The sequence below is a fragment of the Equus caballus genome, chromosome X (assembly GCF_041296265.1).
Source record: "Equus caballus isolate H_3958 breed thoroughbred chromosome X, TB-T2T, whole genome shotgun sequence".
Taxonomy (NCBI): Eukaryota; Metazoa; Chordata; class Mammalia; order Perissodactyla; family Equidae; genus Equus; species Equus caballus.
Window position 1 is genome coordinate 80,005,423 of NC_091715.1, and position 22,272 is coordinate 80,027,694.

General features: G+C 35.2%; 1 protein-coding gene across 1 annotated transcript in view; it reads right to left on the minus strand.

Moving 5' to 3' along the window:
* Positions 1-22,272, minus strand: part of CHM (CHM Rab escort protein) — a 157,081-nt gene that overhangs the window by 82,631 nt on the left and 52,178 nt on the right. Inside the window, exons 4-8 of the mRNA XM_001500825.7 lie at positions 19,854-19,978; positions 7,363-7,750; positions 3,148-3,264; positions 2,518-2,638; positions 716-941 (exon numbers count right to left, since the gene is read on the minus strand). Coding sequence (XP_001500875.2) covers positions 716-941; positions 2,518-2,638; positions 3,148-3,264; positions 7,363-7,750; positions 19,854-19,978 — 977 coding nt within the window. The remainder of the gene's footprint in view (positions 1-715; positions 942-2,517; positions 2,639-3,147; positions 3,265-7,362; positions 7,751-19,853; positions 19,979-22,272) is intronic.

Here is a 22,272-nt window from a genome sequence, read left to right on the forward strand (position 1 = left end):
ATAAATAGCCAACAACCACAGAAGACGACGCTCGTCCTCATAAGTAATCTGGGAAATGTAAAATAAAAACACAATATGATGATATTTTATGTGAGTTAGATTGACAAAAACTAAAAATTCTGATAATACCAAACATTGGCAAAGACGTAGAGCTATGGGAATTCTTACATATTGCTAGGGGGATGTAAATTGGTACAACTCTATGGAGAAACAATCAGGCACTATCTTGTATGAATATTCATATATCCCATGACTTGGGAATTTCACTCTTAAATATTTATCCTAGAGAAACTCTTGACATGTATATCCTGAAACAAACAGAGGATGTTAATAACAGCAAAAAACTGGATACATCCTGTCTTCATCAACAGAAAAATGGAAGAATAAATCATTCACAATGGAATACTGTATAACAATGAAAATACGTTAACTATAATTATACACAACAAGGATGATGCTTTGAAACATAACATTGAGTGAGTAAAGGAATTCACAGTATGATTCTATTTTATAAAGCTCAAAAACAGGCCAAACTGAATATATCATTTAGGTAGATATGTAGACAGGCAAATAGATAAATTATAAAAGAGTAGAACAACAAAGTATATCTTCGCATATACTAAATCTTCAATAAATCTCATTTTTGTCTTTCTAATTTTCATCTGTAACTAATTATCACCTTAAGAAGAGACAAGAGAACCAATGCCAGTCTTACCTGCAGAAGCACTGAGGGAGTTCTCCTTGGCCATATAAAGGAAACAAAAATGGAGTGTTGCCGTATCGCCCAAGACAGTGAAGAAAATTTTTGGTAGCTTTGAGACCATCTATGGTGCTGCTGGCTGTCTCTGATGTCATTGCAATTGAATGCAGGACAAAATATTGGAGGTTGGGGGTTAATTTTTGAGTTTTTAAATATTCAGAAAATGTAATCTCCTCATAGGCTATGAAAAGAAAAATGAAAATTTGTCAATTAAAATCAGAAACAAACCAATTTAAAACCACTGCACAAAAATGAGATCAAGTCTGCTTAAAACACTTGGCAAAGGACACAGGTGGTAATATTATTATATTTTAGACAGAGACCATTGATTTTGGAGAAAAAAATACTAGAAACAATCTCACTATCCTAATTGGATTGATGGCACAATTTTTAAATTTTAACTTTCGTTTAGTATTTTACAGATTTAAAACACTAGAAAAGCATTAACTAATTCATTAACCATCAGAATAGGCTTCCATGGTTGGCAATGATCTTAATTATTATTAAAACTGCAGAATAATGCCAGTAATTGCACTTGGAAATATTAAATAAATATGACAAATGGAAAGTTTTTGGTGAAGACGATAGAGTAATACTTGATTTTTTTGAAATATATATTTCTTACTAAAACTAGGAACAATGAACTGGGACTAAAACGTAAGGAAGGTAATTTCTGTGTGGCTAGTGGAATCAATCTTACTGCCTTACAATCCTACCTCAAAACATCAGGGACCTGTAAAAACTCCTTTAAAACAAGATCAGAACAAACTTTAATTGGACTGCTAGTGGTAGGAAATACAATTTCATGACAAAACACAAAAACTTTATAGAAATAATTTATATTAATGAATAAAAATTACAAAAATTTATTGAGAGATTCTAACTTTACACCACTGTGGAGAACAATTTGGCAGTATCTAATGCACCGGAAGCTTTCAGAGCAAGAGCTTTTTTTAATATTCTACCTAGTTAAAAAAAAAAAAAAACTGCTGTATTTTTCTTTGTAACTTTATAAATAAATCATCAATAGTATATTCGTATTTTGGATAACTTTTCCAGCCCAAACGTATATTCCCATTTTGGATAACTTTTACCGAAATTGTAAGGCTCTGATACTAAAATGGCATATTCAATTTTCAACAAACTGTGAAGTAACTGGCCACAAATGACACAGTAAGATGAGTCGAAGCCAAGACTACAAACTATGTCTTCTAATCCAGTAGTTCCCTCTCATACCATCTAGCCTCTTTTCTGAATCAGTCAAAATGAATAATTCAATATTCTAAGCAAAAGTAATCCTGGAAAAATGGATAAATATACGCATTTTTAAAATTACTGATGAAAAAAATTAATGGAACAATGAGAAGAGAGTATTACCTATGAAGAACCAGTTGACAGCAGTATTAACAAGAATAAAAGTTAACACCCAGCACAGCATTTCTGTGATAATCAAAATGTTCTATAGCTGCACTGTGGCCACAATAGTCACTAGCCACATGTGGCCACTGAGCACCTTGAATGTGCTAGTGCAACTGAGAAACTTAATTTTAAATTTTATTTAATTTTAATTAATTTAAATTTAGAAAGCTACATGTTGCTAATGGCTAACCAACTGGATAGTGCAGAGTAAGAATGTATTTTAGAAGAGTAGCAAGTAGCTCACTACATCAAAGCAAGCACATTAAAATAATAAGCAAGCACATTAAAATAATAAGCAAGCGCAAAATTGAAGAACACAATTTAATGAAAAACAATACCTTTATATTCATCAGGATGTTCCTCATACTCCATACAAAATGTAAGAAACTTCATTAGCATTCGCTTTTCTACCATAGTAAGTTGTTTGCTATTAAAGACATCTGCTCTGGAACAAGGCACCTGAAAAACATGATCTTAAGAAACTGCTTCCTAGTGATACAATTATTCCAAATTACATTTTTTCCCTTTAAATATAATACGATTATTATTTCCATTCTAGTCAGGCTGTTTCATGTTACCTTCCACCAGTACTAATGGCACCTCTGTGACTTCAGAGCTAATTAACTTGTGAGCTCTTTTACTTAATTCTGCCAAGTTGCTCCTTATGCCATTACGAGACCAGTGGCATGTCACTCCTAACTGGGAGCAAATGACAGCTTAAATCCACCAAGGCTGCCTGAAATTAACACCCTCTCAACACCAACATCAAGCTGCAGAATAACTCATGAAAAAATTAACACTAAACTTCTTAACTGAGCAATCTCTTACTATTTACATTTGTAAATCACCATGCAGGATTGGAATTTGCTGCTTTACCAGGAAAATAATCTTATTTGCTTATCTTCCAAAACGAACCATAATCAACAATTAAGCTCATACTCAGTTACAATACTTGATCAGCACAGTACCTGTTCCACTCTTCCTTCTCGAAATGCAAGAATCCTGGTAATATTTTTGAACTCTGCATATCGACTAACATTAGATTTGATTAGAAGATCAATTAGCAATCCTCGAGAGTACAGCAGCTGTACAAAGAAAATATTTTGGAGGATGAAATAAAAGGTGAAATAGAGGCAAAGTTGATAAACACTAAATAAAGGTAAAATTTGTTACATTTTAAATTATTTGTAAAAAATCTTTAAACCTATTAATATTATAACACAAAACACAACTTATTACAAGTTCACAATTGATCATCTGAAACTCAAAACCCAAAAAACTCTGGAATCCAAAGCTTTTTCATAACTGGCTTGGCAATAAAACTTGACCCAAACTGATATAAGGCCCTTCCGTGTTTATCCCACTTAAAGTAAATATTTATACATTTGACTGCGGAAATATTAATATGTTTAATTATAGAGTACCTCCTCAGATACTGCTGAGAATGTTACATCACATATAGCATATGTACTTCATTACTTTCTAAAATATTTTTTTAATCTGAATAACAGAACACACCAGGTCCCGAGGGTTTTAGATAAGGGGCTGGAGCCTTCTACGAGGCCAAGTGGTTATTAAGAAGAAACTGGCTAGCTGGACCTCCTCATTAACCAAGAAAGAAAAACACTTGTTATGCATTTCCACCAAAAGCATCAAATCATAAGGTCCCTCCATAATGCCAGAAGTCTAGATTTATATGAGATGTGTCTTTCTCAAGAAGCGAGGACGACAGCTATTGCCAGCATGCATGTGAGGGATTGATTTAATCTTTCAACATCTCTCTCATAAGCAATATCAGAAAGACAAAAGCAACTTCAGCAGTATTGCCTAACATGTTTTAAATTTAACCATCTGGTTAAATGCAACAGATTTAGCTATTTCCTATACTGAGAACCTTTAAGTGTCTATAACTCGATAATGTTTAAAAATGTAAATGTTACATCTGTAATAAAGGGGAAAAAGTAAAGAAAAATTAGCTTTACTCCAAAGAAAAAGGTAATTTCAAAAATCGAACTAAACCATTAGTCTCAGTATCCATGAGGTCAGTAAAGACTTTCCGTAAATCAATATCAGTTAGGTGAATTTGTATAAACTATTATATTAGTCCAGCATTGTGGAGAACAAAACAAAATTAACATCACAGTTTTTGAAACTAATCCAATTACCCCGACTAAATATGGCATGTTACTTCATTACCTCCAGCCCCTTACACTACACAACTGAGAGAGCCCATGTTTTTAAGAAGATATTGCCGTCTTAATTCCATAATTGTAATAAAAAACAAGTACTTCAAATACCTCATTTAAAAACACAAATACTTGAAATTCAATGATCCCTCAGTAGTCATAATAATTTCACAAATATTAACATATCAAACATAAAATATATTTTCACTTAATAAGATCTAATAAAGATTTAATGCCAGTTTAAAAAATAATGCATTTAAAATATCACTGAAGAATGAAAACAACATTTTAATTAAAACTATACTAACCTTTTGTCAGAAGGTTATAATTAACAAATATGTACCGTATTTAAACCTAAGCCTCTTTTTCATCACTCTAAGTGATCTGCCACAGCAATTTCACAGTGGGGAGAGGCTAAAGAATACTTCAATCTGATTAAAATAATCGGAACTGGATTTAATAATTAACAACTTTTGGTTTACTTGGCATGTTGGTTCCATAATCATTAAGGGTATTGGCTTTGTTAGAAATGAGTTTTAATTGTAAGAACATCATCTTTGATGATCTTCTTTATTAGCATAAATGGTATAAGACTATCAAGTATTTCATTTAACTAACCTACCCTGAGCTATAAGATTACTTTTTTATTTATTTATTTACTTTTTTTGAGGAAGATTAGCCCTGAGCTAACATCCACTGCCAATCCTCCTTTCTTTGCTGAGGAAGACTGGCCCTGAGCTAACATCTGTGCCCATCTTCCTCTACTGTATATGTGGGATGTCTACCACAGCATGGCTTGCCAAGTGGTGCCATGTCCATACCCAGGATCCAAACTGGCGAATCCCAGGCTGCCAAAGCGGAACGTGCGCACTTAACCACTGAGCCACCCAGCCGGCCCCTATAAGATTACTTTTTAAAAGGCTGTATACCTGGATGTGTTTTGTAAACTATAAGCACTTGTCACTTTTACCATGATGATTTTGAGATGGAATGTGTGTAGAAATGTCAAGTAGTTTGGAGATATTACACTGGACTTCAAGAAAGAGGCAGGGCTGGAGATACTTGGCAATCATCCTAAACTTAGATGTACTAACTGCAATTATTAGAACAGATGGAATTTCCAAGGAGTTACCGATTGCCAACATCATGAAATACACTGCTTTCCACACAGCAGGTATCAATAAATGTTCACTAACTGACTAACATTAAAAAAAATGATAATAAGCCTCTTGTATTGCTATGGTTACATGTTCTTTAGCTATTCCTGCCTTGTAGGGTAAGTATCGTAGATTATTAGTAGACATTTTTTAAATGTGTGAGCCCATGAAAACTATGCAGGACAAAGTACAACTGCCTTGACTCCTCTAGACATGTTTGTTTTCAACTTACCCTAAGAGAACCACTATTATTAACCATTCGAACTCATGAAAATACCCAGAAATCTCCTTCAGAGTCTTCTCAAATGTCTCAGCATCTAATTAAACTACCTTCCTCTCCAGCACAACCAGCATGCACTTTCTTATACAAGTAAATAGTTTCCTACACTAATTCCAAAAATTAAAACAGTGCCCTCTTCTATCATTTTCCTTTGCAAGACCTTTGTGGTATTTCAGCTACCACAAGGGTTAGACACTTTATGAACTAGCCTCGATTCTTAACCACTACTTGTATCATCGTTTTTTAAGTTAGGCATTCCAAATTCCAAATAGCTAATTCAAAATCCAATTTTCAGAACAAAGCCCATTTGTTACTTGACTGCTTCAGTTTTTTGTTTTGTTTTTTTTTTTTTAACTTACTTCCTGCTCATGAGAATAGGAAGACTATTAGTGAGCAATGATTAAACTTCCACCCAGAAATCAATAGCCAAGGTAACAGGGAAAGAATGCTAGATTTCAAAGCATGGCAGGATCAAAGTAGGTGGAGAAGGTGGAATAGACAGGGCAGAAATATGAAGTAGGATCAAGGCAGTAGCCAACTCAGACCAGGACAGAATCGTCAGACAGAGAGAGCCATGTGATAGAAAGAAACAATGGGTAGTAAAAAGATAGTCACATTTTCAGGCATCAGGTTTAAAGAGAGCACCAGTATGAGGACACGGGATTGTCAGCAAACCGGAGGAGCATGCATTACTCTCTCTCTTTATAACTTGGAACTTCAAGAGAGCACATTAAATTGAAAAGCCTAGTTTCGAGTCTGATGTTATTACTCACTATCCTCTCCTACTTCTCTCCAATTTCTCATTGTTTGCCCTCAACTTATGGAATTTGGTTTCTGTTTCTTTCCACTTTCACCCAGCCCTACACTGTAACCCTTTAAGGCTATTATCCTTTATCTTACTGGTTTTCTATTCTTTTGCACTAAATTAGCCTTGCTTCCTATAAATCCAGTGCAACACTGCACCCTCGTAAGACTCAGTGACTCCTCTGAAGTCACACTTACCTAACACTAGAGTTAAGGATGGAAACATAACCGAAGACAGTAGAATAGCACTCTTCCCAGCCCCCTGCCCCGCTACTATTATACTAGCCTCTGAAGCCCCGACACCTGAACAGATGACTTTTCAAAAATGCACTGGGTTATTCAGAATGTTCATCATCATATAGATGATAGAACAGTTACTATAACTAAGGGCTAAAACAAAGTTCATTCAATACATTGATTATAAATAACATGGATCTGTAATTAGGTTTGTTAGAATTTTTCTCTTGATAGAAATCATAGTGTCCATGCAGTAGGAGAGCATCAGGTGGACTATGTGCTCGAGTACAAAAGTATCCTTGTGATACAGCACTGAGCATTTTTATTGTATTTTTAACCTATATTTAAAGACTATTTTAACAGAATTATAAACTTCTGGCTACTATCTCTTTATAAAACAAATGTTCTACAATTAAAAGAATAAAAATATGAAAATTGGGTTTATGGGCCCAGATGCTATTTTCAACCAATTGAAAATTAGTATTGTTGTACGATAAGATGGGTAAAATTGGTACTTACCTTTGATACCAAATCAATATTAAATCTCCTGCCTTCTTTAATAATTTGTGCGTAAGTAATCCTATTTTTCTTTGGTTGCTCCGCCGTGTCTTCTACTGTAGGCACATTTTCACCTGTTTCCTCTTCTGAAGTTGATGGCACACAAGTTTTATCATCACAATGGTTTTCTTTCTCCCCTGTCGCTTCAGCATCATTTACTTCTAGAGCACTCTCTGCATCACTGCTTGGAGTTTGTTCTGCAGGCCTTTCACAGCTTGCAGTGCTTAATGACTCATCTTCTGTAGGCAAGCAAGCAGAATCTGCAGCTTCTGTGGAGTTCGCGGATGTCACAGCAGCGTGATTTTTCTGCAGTGCACCAGCTTCTTCAACATCTTCATGCAAATCCTGACTAATGACAAGTTATAATAATAATCAACACCATGCTTTTGATAATTGCACTTGGCTACCTTTTTATATTATTTAACTTTTAATGGCAATTTTTATTTCTTTACCCCATTTATCTTACCCAGTTCAGTGTACGTTTTGCCTTATGTGACCCACACATTAAACATTCATCTGTTAAGGTTTTGATACAATATGCAACATAATTAAGATTTGAAAAACACACATAAAGACTTTAGTGTTTAGCAGGCCACAGCGCATGTACATTTTTGAGAATTTAAGGCAGATGGGGAATTACATTTAAAAAAAAATCAACACAGTGCTTACGAGCACAGCCTTCAGAACAAACAGATCAAGTTCAAACCCTGACCCTGTGAGAAGAGAATTCTGTGAACTCAGACAAATTATTTACCCTCTCTGACCTCCATTATCCATCTACAACATAGGGATAATACCAACTACCTCACAAGGTTGTTTTGAAGATTAAACGAGGCATCGCATGCAAAGAACCTGGCAGAGTGCTTGGCACATAGGAAATGCTCAACAGTGGTAGTTATCAGAGATCATTATTATTATTACTGGTGGTGTGACAGAGCTGGAAAAAAACTGCCATGAAAGTTTAAGTCGGTTTGTCACAATGTGGTATCTAACAGGATCTTCCTGCATTCTTTCCTACTGTATTTTGTGTTAGTATTAGTGTCTATCACTCTACTGGAAGCCCCAATTTCAAAGTTACTACTAGAGTTAACATTCTCAGTCCATTATAGCCTTGACTGATACAGCAGGTTCCAGCTCAGTGCGTCTCCGTTATGTATTTCTCCATGATGTTTTACTCTCCACAGAACCTACATTTCCATTAAGTTGCTCTAGTTCTCAACATTGCTCAACAGTAAAAATGCCCTGAACATGACAGGCCTTAGGAAGTAAATAAACTGCTAACAGATTGCTCAAGAACTAAAAGTAGCTCTTCCTTATATCAGAATTAAACCCTACCCCACAAAATCTTCCTCTTCCGGTCTCTAAACCAAATCACCTTCATTATCTACTGTCTTCTGGTCTCACCTCTCCTACTTTCCAACATGGCATCTCTACCTCCCAATTTATCAACTCTAATCTCCATGTTTTGGCCCATAACAATTGTTTCTTCTGGGCTATTTTTCCCACTCCCTATAACAATTCCCCCACCTCCAAACATAATCACATACTTCAATAATGTATCCATTCTAAGGAAAAGTTTAAATTTCACTTCTGAGAAGTCTTCCTTAACCGAACCACACTCATCATGCTATTACTCCATGGCCCCATAATACATGCATGCAGTCTGCCTTGCATTTATTTATCAGTTCCTTTTTAATAGTCCTTTGGGTATCGAGTATACACTTTATCTTCTGAACTAGACTTGAATTCCCCTGAGTGAAGACCCTAACATCTATTCTTGTGTGCCCATCACAGCACCTACTGCACTGCTCTATAAACGTGCTTGATGAATAACGGTTTGTACATGCACAGGATGGAGATATATATGAAACAAATTTATTGTAGAAAACACAAAAAATTAGGCCAGGAAAAAAATAAAATTGTAAATTCAGAAGTCTGGGTGCAGTGAAAAAAAGTGCCTTATTTAAAATTATCACAATAAACACTACAATAAAAAAGGATACAATGAAAGAATAAAATAACTTATTTTAAATGTCAAGAAATAAAATGCCATGATATTTACTGTTATAATCTAGTAATTCTAATTAAATATAATGAAAAAAATGACTTGATATCATTACAACAGTACTTCTCAGATCTAGCAAAGCGTAATGGAGAAGTTCTAGTCCTAGATGCATTATTTAGCAGATATTAGGCAAGTCACTTAATCTCTCAGATTTCTCATCTGTAAAGTGGAGATCATTCCATCTGTCTTACCCTTCATGAGGCTGTTGTAAGATAAATGAGCTAAAATATACAAAAAGCATTTTATAAACTCTAAAAGGTTAATCAAATATAAGATATTAATCGAATATGAGATATTGTTAAACTCCCCACAGGTCAACAGGCAACTCAAAACTCGTGTACCTAGGTTTTCTGAGATCACACGTTGAAAGCTCTTTAGCCACATAACCACACAATAGCACCACTGCCATTAGTGACATTAAAAATGAAGAGCGATAATATGAAATGTGATTTGCATATTTTTTTTACATAATTGTTCACATTCTGTATTCTCTTTCATTATTTTGAAAACCAATAAACCAAAGTGTGTTTCACGAGGGATCTAAGGTGACAACTTTCAGCAAAAGTTCCACGCCCAAAGATTAAACTAAGAAATGACAGGATAATTAATTACACTTTACGATAAGACAGAATATGGCAACTTCTCTTATAACAGACCATGATGATGACACCATGGAAACTGAGCAGAGAAAGTGATCTAGTCAGAGGCCCTCTTAGAACATTTTGAGACAGTGGGTTTTCTAGCATGAATGATATGCATTAACCAGTGTTGGACAACCTCAAAGGTATAAGTCAGAATATTTAATTAAAGGTATAAAGGTAAGGAAAGAAATTATTCTTTGTGAATTTGTTCTACATTCATAAGCTATTAAGTTTCACTGTTCTCAACATCATGATTCGGTGAAATCCCAAGCACTATGGAAAACGTGCAATAAAAACACAATGTGTCCTTACTTTCTATTAAGAACCACCACAATATTTCTGGAGTTCTGCCAAGCTTGAATTTAATACCTAACTAGAAGTTTATAAAAACCCCAGAAAACTCTCACAATTTCACTTAATTCCTCAGTAAGCAAAATTCTGTTCATCAAAAAGAACTTATCTTCCCTCAAATTTAAAACTTTATATCGTGGTAAAGAAAAAGTTTCTTAAAAAAGATAATTCAACCTTTTCAGGAAAATTTCAGAAGAAAATAATTTTATTAATTTTAAAGTATTTGAAAAGTATAAAAACACATTTGTCAGTTGTAAATGAATGTGGCCGGATTATAAGCTCTCAAAGAAACCTTTGAGTTCTAAAATGCTACTATGATTCTAACATAGAAAGGGCAAGGATCTGCATCATTAGTTCTTATAAAAAGTTTCAATATCAAAATAGATTTTATAAATGAAATCTAAAGTCATTTATATTGCTAATTTGAATTTCAAAGGCCATTTACAATATAGTGTAACAATATTTTTGAGATAATTTTACCTAATCGCAACTGCTGAATACTGCTTTGTGTAATGCATTTTTTTTTTTTTTTACTAATTATATAACCCTGAGAATCTGGGGGTATAAATTCTGATATTATCTAGTAATGCTTATCAATTAATGGTAGTAACAAAGGAAAACCTCGAAGTGAATGTGTCTTATTAATTCCTTGTAACAGTCACCCTTTTAGATGAGTCAAATAAAAAATTGCCAACCAGGTGGTTAATTTATGCAGCACAGGTGTTCACTATTTATTTTTCAGCCATTTGCACCTTTTTTCCCCCAATACAGCTTGTTACAGAAATTGTATTATTTTACTTTGATGTATGCACTTTGTTCTAAGGCCATTCATTTCTGATTTGCACAGTATACGTTATACTGCTACCCAGCTGTTTATTCCTGCAAATAAATCTTTAATGGTTACTCATAAGAGTTACAAAAATCAGACCATCCAAAAGTTGTTTCAGAAAACAGCAATATAAAAAACCACTGCAATCAATTTTGAATTGCTGCAATATAATGTATCAGTAGATATATTTCCCTATTTGTTACCAACTTAAAATGTTAGCATATACTATAAAATGCAGCTGAAATATCAATCTCTTGTCACATTTCTCCAAGAACAAAATTTCATAAGGTGGATAAGGTGGTGTACAGCAAACCACCATTACCCCCTCCTCTCTCACAAGAGCTGCAATTTTAAGTCTCTCAGGCAGAAGGTGCCCAGAACTAGGGGATCCATCATGATTCATCAAAACCAATTATGGTAATTTTACTGCCCTTTGCTAGTGATTGATTTAGGAGTAAACAGGTTATCTAGTTTTAACCAATGAGACAAGGGAGAGCCTGCTGGGAACTCTTGGTAAAGACTCTCTAGTCTAATAACAAAAGAAGCATACACATGTCAGGAAAAACTCTCCCCCTTCCTTTCATGTTTAGAGATTTTTCTTTTCTTTGTCTTTTTTTTTTTTTTTTGAGGAAGATTGGCCCTGAGCTAACATCCATTGCCAATCTTCCTCTTTTTCTTTCTACTTGAGGAAGACTGTCCCCAAGCTAATATCTGTGCCAATCGTCCTCCATTTTCTATGTGGGACACCGCCACCATAGCATGACTTGATGGGCAGTGTGCAGGTCTAAGCCTGGGATCTGAGCCAGTGAACCCCAGGCCACTGAAGTGTACTGTGCAAACTTCACCACCATGCCACCAGGCCAGTTCCCTGTTTAGAGATTTTTCTTGTGCAAAAACCTGTTTGGAATGGTGACCACCATCTTGTATTTATGAATGGAAAGCTAAGAGAAGTGCAGAGCAGCTATCCCAGAGTTCTGACATCATTAAGATGCTCAATTAACAAATTTTGCAACTACCTATCTACTTACCTGCTCACCTGTCTGCCCTTCCACCTACCCATCCATCTACTTGTTTAAACCACTTTTAGTTGAATACGGTGTCACGTGCAGCCTAAAACAAACTTATTTGTACACAATGACGAACAATAGCTTTCCCTAAGTTGTAAAAAGTACGGGTGATTTTTCATACTTTAATTTTTTTGTGCTTGTGTGAGGAAGATTTGCCCTGAGCTAACATCCATTGCCAATCCTCTCTTTTTTTTTTTTTTGCCTGAGGAAGATTAGCCCTGAGCTAACATCTGTGTCAATCTTCCCCTACTTTATATGTGGGATGCCTCCAGAGCATGGCTGATGAGTGCAGTAGGTCTGCACCCAGAATCTGAACAACGACTCATCCACAGGGCCTAGCCCCATACTTTCAAATTTTTTATTCCTTTCTTCTCATTGGTATTATTCCATTTTTTCCCAAGAAGTTCATGTTACTTGTATAATTTTTTTAAATTAAAATTTTAGAATCCAAAATAAGCAGAATTTTAGATTACTATTACAATAATATCTTTATTTTGGTATCAATCCACTAGAGAGTTGGGTCATTTGCAAATCTAAGAAGCAAGGTTTCATCCTGCTTTAACAGTATCATGCCAGAAAAGTGGAAACAATGCTCAATATTATGCAAAACAAAAATAGGGCAGTAAAAGCACAAGCTCTTGCCAATATTTTAGAAAGACAAAATCTCTTCTCACTAAAGAAACTACATGGTACTGTGCAATTAACAGACAACCAATCTTTCACCTAAGAATTGTTTGAGTTTGTGTGACTTCAGTGTGAATTAATGTATTGTGCCTTTTCATTGTCTGTTGAATATTTAAAACTAGAAAGAGTAGCTGCGTTTATTCTCCCATATAAACTACAAGAACATTTTGTGGCATATAAACTACAATCACAACTATTAAAGGATCCCAGATTCATCCCTCATCTTCCCAACACTGGGGGTTAGGCACTTTAATTCCCCGTTATCGATACAGCTACTTTACAATGCTAAATAGTATGCTAGTAAATTAAAGAAGCAAATGCACTTCCTCAGGTGCCAGTCTTCACAAAGGAAATACTTTATTCACCTGGTGGAATGGCTCCCTTGATGTGCATATATGTATTTATCTGCTGCCTGAAATACAACAGGACACAATGGAAACAGCACAAGCTTTTGAGTTAGATGGGCGTGGGTTCAAATCCTGGGTCTGCTATCCATGGCTCTCCTGAGCTTCACTTTATTTGTCAGTAATATAGACCTACAGCTCATGCACACGGTTGGAGCACAGACTAAATGAAGTTGAATGAAATAAAATATGTAAAGCACCAGGTTATGGCAGTTGCCACAAAGATAACATCCAATAAATGCTAGTCCTCTCTCACTTCCCTTCCGTAAGTCAACTGTATAATCACAAAATTTGTTTCAATCAAAAACAATCTATGTATAGCAAAAGTATTTCTGGCCCAAACTGGAAATTATCCCACTTCTTTCAAGCACTTGGGATAACAAAGCTCTGATATAACAAAACAATCAGGATTGTTCTTTATAGAGTTTGTGATACCTGAACATAAGCTATGATAATAGACTAATCACTACAATTTTTACTTTAGCATCTAGCCTAATTTTGCAATAACCAAAAGTACTAAATGTAATGTTCAAAAGATCACTAAAAACCTTTAGGTTGAATGCTTCAGAATTATTTTTGAAAATAAGTCAACAATCAAAAATTAATGCGCTATTCTATATATTTACATTAGAATATGGTGTTACTGACTTGCTGTGTACTTTGAGGTATTTTCCAAGCAGTAGTGACGGGTTTGCAGTGATCTACTTGCATCCTTGCCCCGTCCTACTTGTAATCAAAGATTAAAAATTGAGTGGCTACTTTTTTACAGCTGAGTAGTATTCCACTGTATACATATATACCACGCCTTTTTTATCCATTCATCTGTAGAAGGGCTCCTGGGTTGCTTCCACATCTTGGCTATTAAGAATGATGCTGCAATGAACACAGGGGTGCATAAATCTCTTTGGATCATTGATTTCAAGTTCTTTGGATAGGGCTAAAGGGATATAGGGGCACATATGTATGGTGATGGGTAAAAATTAGACTACTGGGGATGAGCACAATGAAGTATATTCAGAAATTGGTAAACAATAATGTACACCCGAAATTACACAATGTTATAAACCCAAAAAAAAAAAATTGAGAGGCTACTGGTTACAGCTATAATATTGTTTATGGCCAAGAGACATATACTCTATTCCTCCCTGATGAAATATCAAGTGGCATATCTGAGAATCAAGCCAGAGATTTGGGCCTAATAAACATCAACTCTATAAATAAGCTAACGCGTCTGGTCTAAAACGGGAAACAAGTCATAATATTTCAGAATTCATATCATTATAAAGCTGTCGTTGATGGTATTTTGAAAATTTACCAAAATATTTAAAACAATGTTCTATGTATGCAGTGTACCAAGGATTACAGTTTGACTGCTCTCTATCTGCTTGATGTAACTAAATACAGTAAACGCTTGATGTGAATGACCGTTAAAGTGTAGGACTTTTGGCAATTTGTCATTTGGTCAAATTGTAGATTTGATTTGCACATGCTGAGAGAATAGCGTGCAAGAACAAGATAACTGGCAAGTGAGAGACCCTAAATGATTACCCAGCATTAGTGTATAATTACAAAGTCCTCAGGAAGTGATAATAACTTCCTTTCTGCTCGTTAAGTGAGCCTAAGGATAAGCAGAAAACATAATTAACTTGTGGTATGTAGCTATGGACAGAAAACTCATGATGCTCAATAGAAAATAGACTCCAAAAAAAGCCAATGGAAAGGAAGACATAACACTGTTCCTCTACAGAAGATATGACTGTCTATGTAAAATTCCCAAGGAATCTACAAAAAAAATTGCAAGAATAAGTGAGTTTAGCAAGCTCTCAGGATATAAAAATCAACACAAAAACCAATTGCATTTCTAGATATAATAATGAACATGTAAAAATCAAAACTAAAAAGACAATGCCACTTGCAATTGCTCCAAAGAAAATTAAATACTTAGGTATACAATTAACAAAACATGTACAGGATTGGTATGCTGAAAATTACACAATTCTATAGAAAGAAATCAAAGACAACCTCCATAAATGGAGAGACATAGCTTATTGATGGAATGGAAGACTCAAAATAATAAACATGTCAATTCTCTCCAAGTTGATCTATAGCTTTAATGCAATTCCTATCAAAATTCCAGCAACATTTTCTAGACATAGACAAGCTTAATAAAACCTTTACATGAAAAGGCACAAACTCTAAAATAGCTAAAACAATCTTAATGAAGAATAAATTTGGAAGAATCATTCTACCTGATATTAAGTCCTACTATATAGCTGCTGAAATCAAGATAGTGTGCTATTGGTGTGGGAAAAGACATATAGATCAATGGAACAGAACAGAGAATCCAGAAATAGACCCATTCAAGAACAGCCAACTGATGTTTGACAAAGATGCCAGGGTATTCAATGGGGGAAAAACAGCCTTTTCAACAAATGGTGCTGAAGCACCTGGATATACTTAAGTTAAATAAATGAACAGTGACCCAAACCTTACACCTTATACAAAAATTAATTCAAAGTGGATCATGGACTTAAATGTAAAACATAAAACTTTTTTTAGAAATAGGAGAAAATCTTCTGAATCTACAGCTGGGCAAAGAGTCTCAGATTTGAGACCAAAAGAGCAATCCACAAAAAAAATTGATAAATTGGATCTCATCAAAATTTAAAATGTTTGCAGGCCCAGCCTGGTGGCGTAGCAGTTAAGTTCGCACACTCTGCTTTGGCAGCCCAGGGTTCACTGGTTCAGATCCCGGGCGCGGACCTATGCACTACTCATCATGCCATGCTGTGGCAGGCGTCCCACACATAAAATAGAGGAAGATGGGCACAGATGTTAGCTCAGGGACAATCTTCCTCACCAAAAATGAAAAAAAAACCCAAACATTTAAAATATTTGCTCTGCAAAATATCCTGTTGAAAGAGAAGCTACAGACTGGGGGAAAATACTTGCAAACCACATATCTGACAAAGGACGCATATTTAGAACATATAAAGAACTCTCAAAACTCCACAGGAAAAAACTAATCCAACAAAATGAGCAAAAGACATGAACAGACATTTCGCCAAAAAGGATATATGGATGGCAAATGAGCAAATGAAAAGATGTTCACAATCAGCCATCAGCGAAACGCAAATTAAAACCACAACGAGATATCACTACATACCTATAAGAATGGCTAAAATAAAAACAAAGTGACAACACCAAATGCTGGCGAGGACATGGAGAAACAACCACTCATCCATTTCTGGGGGGAATATAAAATGGTACAGCTCCTCTGGAAAACAGTTCATGAGTTTCTTTTAAAACTAAACATGCAATTACCACATGACCTAGCAATTATACACTTGGGCACTTATCCTAGAGAAACAAAAACTTACGTTCACACAAAATCCTGTAAACAAACATGCATAGCAGTTTTATTTGTAATAGACAAAAGTGGAAACAACCCAGATGTTCTTCAATGGGTGAAGGATTAAATGAACTGTGGTACACCCATACCATGGAATACTACTCAGCAACAAAAAGGAACAAACTATTGATGTATGCAACAACCTGGACAAATCTCCAAGTGACTATGCTGAGTGAAAAAAGCCCATGGCAAAAGGTTACATACTGTACTGTTCCATTTCCATAACATTCTCAAAATGACAAAATTATAGAGCTTGAAGACAGATCAGTGGTTCCCAGGAGTTAAGAATTAGGGGGAGGGTAGGAAGGAGATGAGGTGTGGTTATAAAATGGCAACAGGAGTGATCATTGTGGTGACGGAACTAGCCTGTAAGTTGACTGTGGTAATGAATACATGAGCACACATGTTAAAATTATATAGAACTAAACACACACACCCTATGTCCACAAAATACAATATTAATATCAATAACACATACGTAAAAAAGAAACAACAAAAAGCCAGGCACCTATACCATATTTTTCATTATTTATAAAAGGGGATTCACAAAGATTCTTTGATATATCACACAAGAATGTCAAGGACCTATTACACAGTGATATCCTTACTTATTCAGAGAGAAAATGAGGGAATTTTCTAGACAACCAAAGCTAATCTCTCAAAAATGTTAAAATTTTTCTTGTAATCATTTTTAATACTCATCTTTCTAAATTATATTTCAAATTCCCCTACCTTTTCAAGTTGAGGATAAAAAAACATAGTTTAACTTTTGCCTGAAGACACAGGAATATAATTATGATCATCAACTGTTACACTGTGCTGTAACCCAGTGATGTCCTTGAGGGATCTTTTGGTATGAAAAGCCATCTGCCACCACACTAGAAATGGCCCAAAGCTTACCGATGCTGTCTACTTCTCTGTTAGTCTATCAACTTGCACCTAAAATACCATCATGTTACAGCCCAGAGGGACGTCTGAGATCACCTAGTCCAAACCCTTCGTATTTTGCCAACAGTAAAACAGAGGCCTAGAGAGGAGACATCTCTTGCTCCGTATCACACAGCAAGCTGAAGGATAAAGGCAGGACTACAATCCTGGTCTTGGTGTGGTTCTCAGTGTGCTTGCCTCTAGCAAATACCTCTTTCCTATTTGCTGCTTTAAACTACTGTGGTAGAAAACCCAGAAAATAAGGTTGTCAGAAATATGTATTAAACAGGGCTTCTGATTTAAGTCAGCGAGTCCTGGGTGATGATCTCTCCTAGAACATCACCTATTTTGGCCCTGGGACAGTTATTTTGGCCCTAGTCCCTTTCACATAATTTCCAGTTTGTGGCCATGATCCAAAAGGTTAAGAATGCCATAGTCTGTCTGGGGCTAAGTGAGATATTGTTATTCCTGTTTACCCATGTGCATAGCACCTATTATAGGTAAGTGTATTTTCTGTACATTCCTCCACTGGATGCTCTCAGGGCTTTTCCTGCTTACTATGACATTAATAATCAGCTACGTCTTCCAAGCAAATGAAGATACATAGAATATTATCCCAGTTCACCTCTTCCTCCATGCTCTAACGGGCAATGAGAGGAACACAGAACAGAGTCCTACTTCTCTGTTTTAAAAGAAACCTTCTACCTCCAAGCTTTTACTTTAATACTTTGAGAAGTTCCAAAAATGAAATTGAAGAGATCAGAAATTGAAAACGAGATGACTTCCTCTGCACTCACAATGTGTCAGTTCAGTCATTAGAAACTATAAACCTCAATTGTCATAAAAAGTAGAGAAATCCGAGGCCCAGGAACATCAAAAAGTACCTTTCAAAGGGGCAGAGTGTGGCTGTCACTACATTCTACTCAAGTAGTATTCATAAACGCAAAAGAAAGACGTCAAATATTTAATCCTGGTTTCATTAAATTGTATGACTGAGACCACCTTTTGTTATAAATCTGTCTACACTGGCTCTAAACAAAATCAGAGTTATACCTTTCTCATACTGAAAGCCATTTAACATTATGTAAATCACAATCTATACCTGACATTTCAAATGAGGCCCTTTTGCAGAAAATCAACTGTGTATTTATGGGAGAAAATGCTAGTTATCTGAAAGATATGAACATAGTTTGAGAAACCAACCACAAGTTACCAAACTTTCCTCGGACTCAGGTCACACTTAGCTCTATGTCACAACAAGAATATGTAAAATGACAGAGCATATCCTGAAGAATCTCCAGTGTCTTGGATTTTAAGCGATCATTACTATTAAAGTGCTTGACAGTCTGACATTCTAAATCTCTTGACTCTATGACTACTTGAATGATTGCACTAAACTATGTGATTGTTACCTTCGAGCCTATCGACCATGTCATCTGAAAAAACTAACTATTCCAATTGTTTTAAAACAACAGATTCTCTCAGAAAGAGACACTTAAAACATTCTTACTTGCCCCTGTTCTCTCCTGATTTACAAAAATATGTCCCCAAACGCTACAACCACTCAATTTTTTAATTCAAAATTATAATTTTTCATTTTGCTACAATGAATATTATCTAAGAAGAGTTGGAAGAACACTGAACTAGGATTAAAAAACCCTGGGTTTTAATCTTGGGCTCCACCCCTATATCTAGCTTAAGCATGGCCCTGGCACTTCTCAAGCCATATGACTTCAGCAAATTAATCTCTTTGAGCTCCACTGAGGATTCTGTTAAAAAAAAAAATGCAACTAATACTATCTGCGCTATCCTAGCATAGGATTGTCGTAAGGATCAAATAAGATAATGTATTTAAAAGAGCTTGGTAAATTCTAAGTCATTAACATAAGAAATTGTTACTATTATTACCTAAACAGAGAAAACTGAAAGTTATATTTTAAAAAAGGCAAACCAGCGTATCAATTAGACTTGTAGCAGCCAATGCCATACAAATCCTTCCTGCTGGCGTCTTCTGCAGATGTGTGGATAAGAAGTCATTAACTTAGTTTATTCTAACTAAATACTTGTCATACCTGGCATAGCAAAATACTTCCACATGTTGAATGGTTTTGTCCTTCCTGCTAAGAGCAATGGCTTCTTCATTTTCAAGGATCTGCTCTTGCCATGCTGGGCTTTCATTTACAATGTCACTGTTTTCCTAAACAAAATACAGACAAGAAATTTTAATTAAATTGAGCAATCTGGACCTCTACTTTTCTGAGAAAATTTATGCCTTTCTAAATTCACACTTTCCCTTTCATCCCATCCAAACTGAAAGAAGGGTATCACTTCAGAGTCACTAAAGCAACTCCAGCAGAGTGCCAACTTGAAAGGAAGGAGAAGGAAACAGTGTACAAAAATCTATCCTATCAAAAGCTAGCTCTGGTTTACAGATTTCTATCAGGATATGCGACAATGTGATGCAGTCATTTGGACAAGGCTGCTTTGACTTGCTTAAGAACTAGGACAACTAACCCTCCATCTGCTGAGAATCAAGCGTGGCTGTTGTACATATTATTTATTAATAAAGTTTCTACATTTTGTTATCAAAACAGCAGGCTCAAAATTACTTCATTCTTACTTGCTTTCAGATCTTTGAAGGTTTGTCACTAGCCATGTCAAATTTTGATTACATGTAAAAGTATTTTTGAAAAGTACTCAGCCCAATATAACTAAAGACTTTATAATAATCGACCCCTGAATATTTTATATTCAGAAAGACAATAAAAACAAGAATATATAATAAAATATGTAAACTCTCGCTAAGGGTTGAAAGCAATCCTTTCAACTTTTCAATAATTCATAATTACATTTTATGGAGAAAATTTTCACGACATAGCAATATTTGAATACAGTGGATTTTTGAAGATGTCAAGATATACCTTTTCCAAATATCAAGGATCTATCTTTAATCTGTTTCAAATTTTAATCTACTTCACACACATCTCTCAAAGAAAAAATTTTTTAAATGTATGCGATATACTCAAAGAACTAGTAGTGAAATATAACTATGAGATCATTTCTTTTAAGTCAATTCACATCAGAAAATTTCTAAACGTACAGATTTCATAAAGTAAGGCAGCAATCTTTTATTTGATTTTGCTGAGGAAGATCCACCCTGAGCTAACAGCTATGCCAATCTTCCTCTATTTTGTACACGGGATGCCTCCACAACATGGCTGGTGAGTGGAGTAGGTCCGTGCCTGGGATCCAAACCCATGAACCTGGGCCACCAAAGCAGAGCATGTGGAACTTTAAGCATCCAGCCACGGGGCCAGACTCAATAATTATTTTTAAAAGACTTTGTTCTCCTGAATTCAACATTTTAAGTTGAAGAAAAGTAGTGGCAGATAGCTGTTATTATCAGTGTAATCATTAGATAGTATGAAACATCCCAACACAAGTAGAAGAGGAGGTAAAGTACAGGAACTTTGAATGTATAGATACGGTTACCAGCCTGAAAAAAGAACTGTGGATCAGGAACGGAGAGTGAAGTGGAAGAAGATATGGTGACAGAGTCGAGACATTAGAGTAAAAGAAGCATTAAAATGAAAGAAATACCTACAAAAATATTTTTATTTTAATAAATCTAACCCATTACCAAAATTTATTTTTTAAAAATCCCTTCACTCACCAAAAGTTTCCCATTCAGACAACTAGAGCATTTTTGCTGTTGTTCTGAGAAATCTGGACTAAATTTTCTCAGGGATGTATAACTATGCTTCAATATAAGGTGACCCTCATACATACTTCCCAAGGATAAGGTTCAAAAAAGGGTTTCTGATCAACATAAATACATGAGTATTTAAGGCATATAGATAAAACAGTTAAAAGTCTACTTACGACATTTACTTTATTTATACATAGCTTGAATTATTATATGAAATGCTACTTTACAAATATTGCTTGTTTCTCCACACTCTCACTTCATGTAATGCTATTATTCAAACTGCATCTTCAACGTCACTGTCTTTGTCATCACTAGAGGCACTTTTTGAGTCATGTACACCATTAAATCAATCAGGACAACTACAACGCTTGGTATGGTGCTTGGCACATGGTAAGTGCTTAGTAAGTCTTAGCTAACTGAATACAATTTTCTAGAGTATATCATCCTCCTTTCCCAACTGTCTAAACTCTTTTGAGATACAGTAGTTTCTGATTTCATGTATGATGTTCTCAGTAGGAATTTCACTTCAAGCCACATGTACTATTTACGGAAAAGTAGGTCAGTTTTTTTAATCCGTCTCATAAAAATTGGTAAACTCCATGACATTACCAACTCCCCATATTACTATGCTGTAAATGAGCTCTAAAAAACTTCTTTACAATGATATCCAACAGTTGTAGTAGTGAGATCCTACCCTTAGGAAAAAACTTAATAAATTTATATTAAATTTCTTTCCTTGCTTTTTGTTTTTAGTGATTCTGTCAGATGATTTCTATAAATAT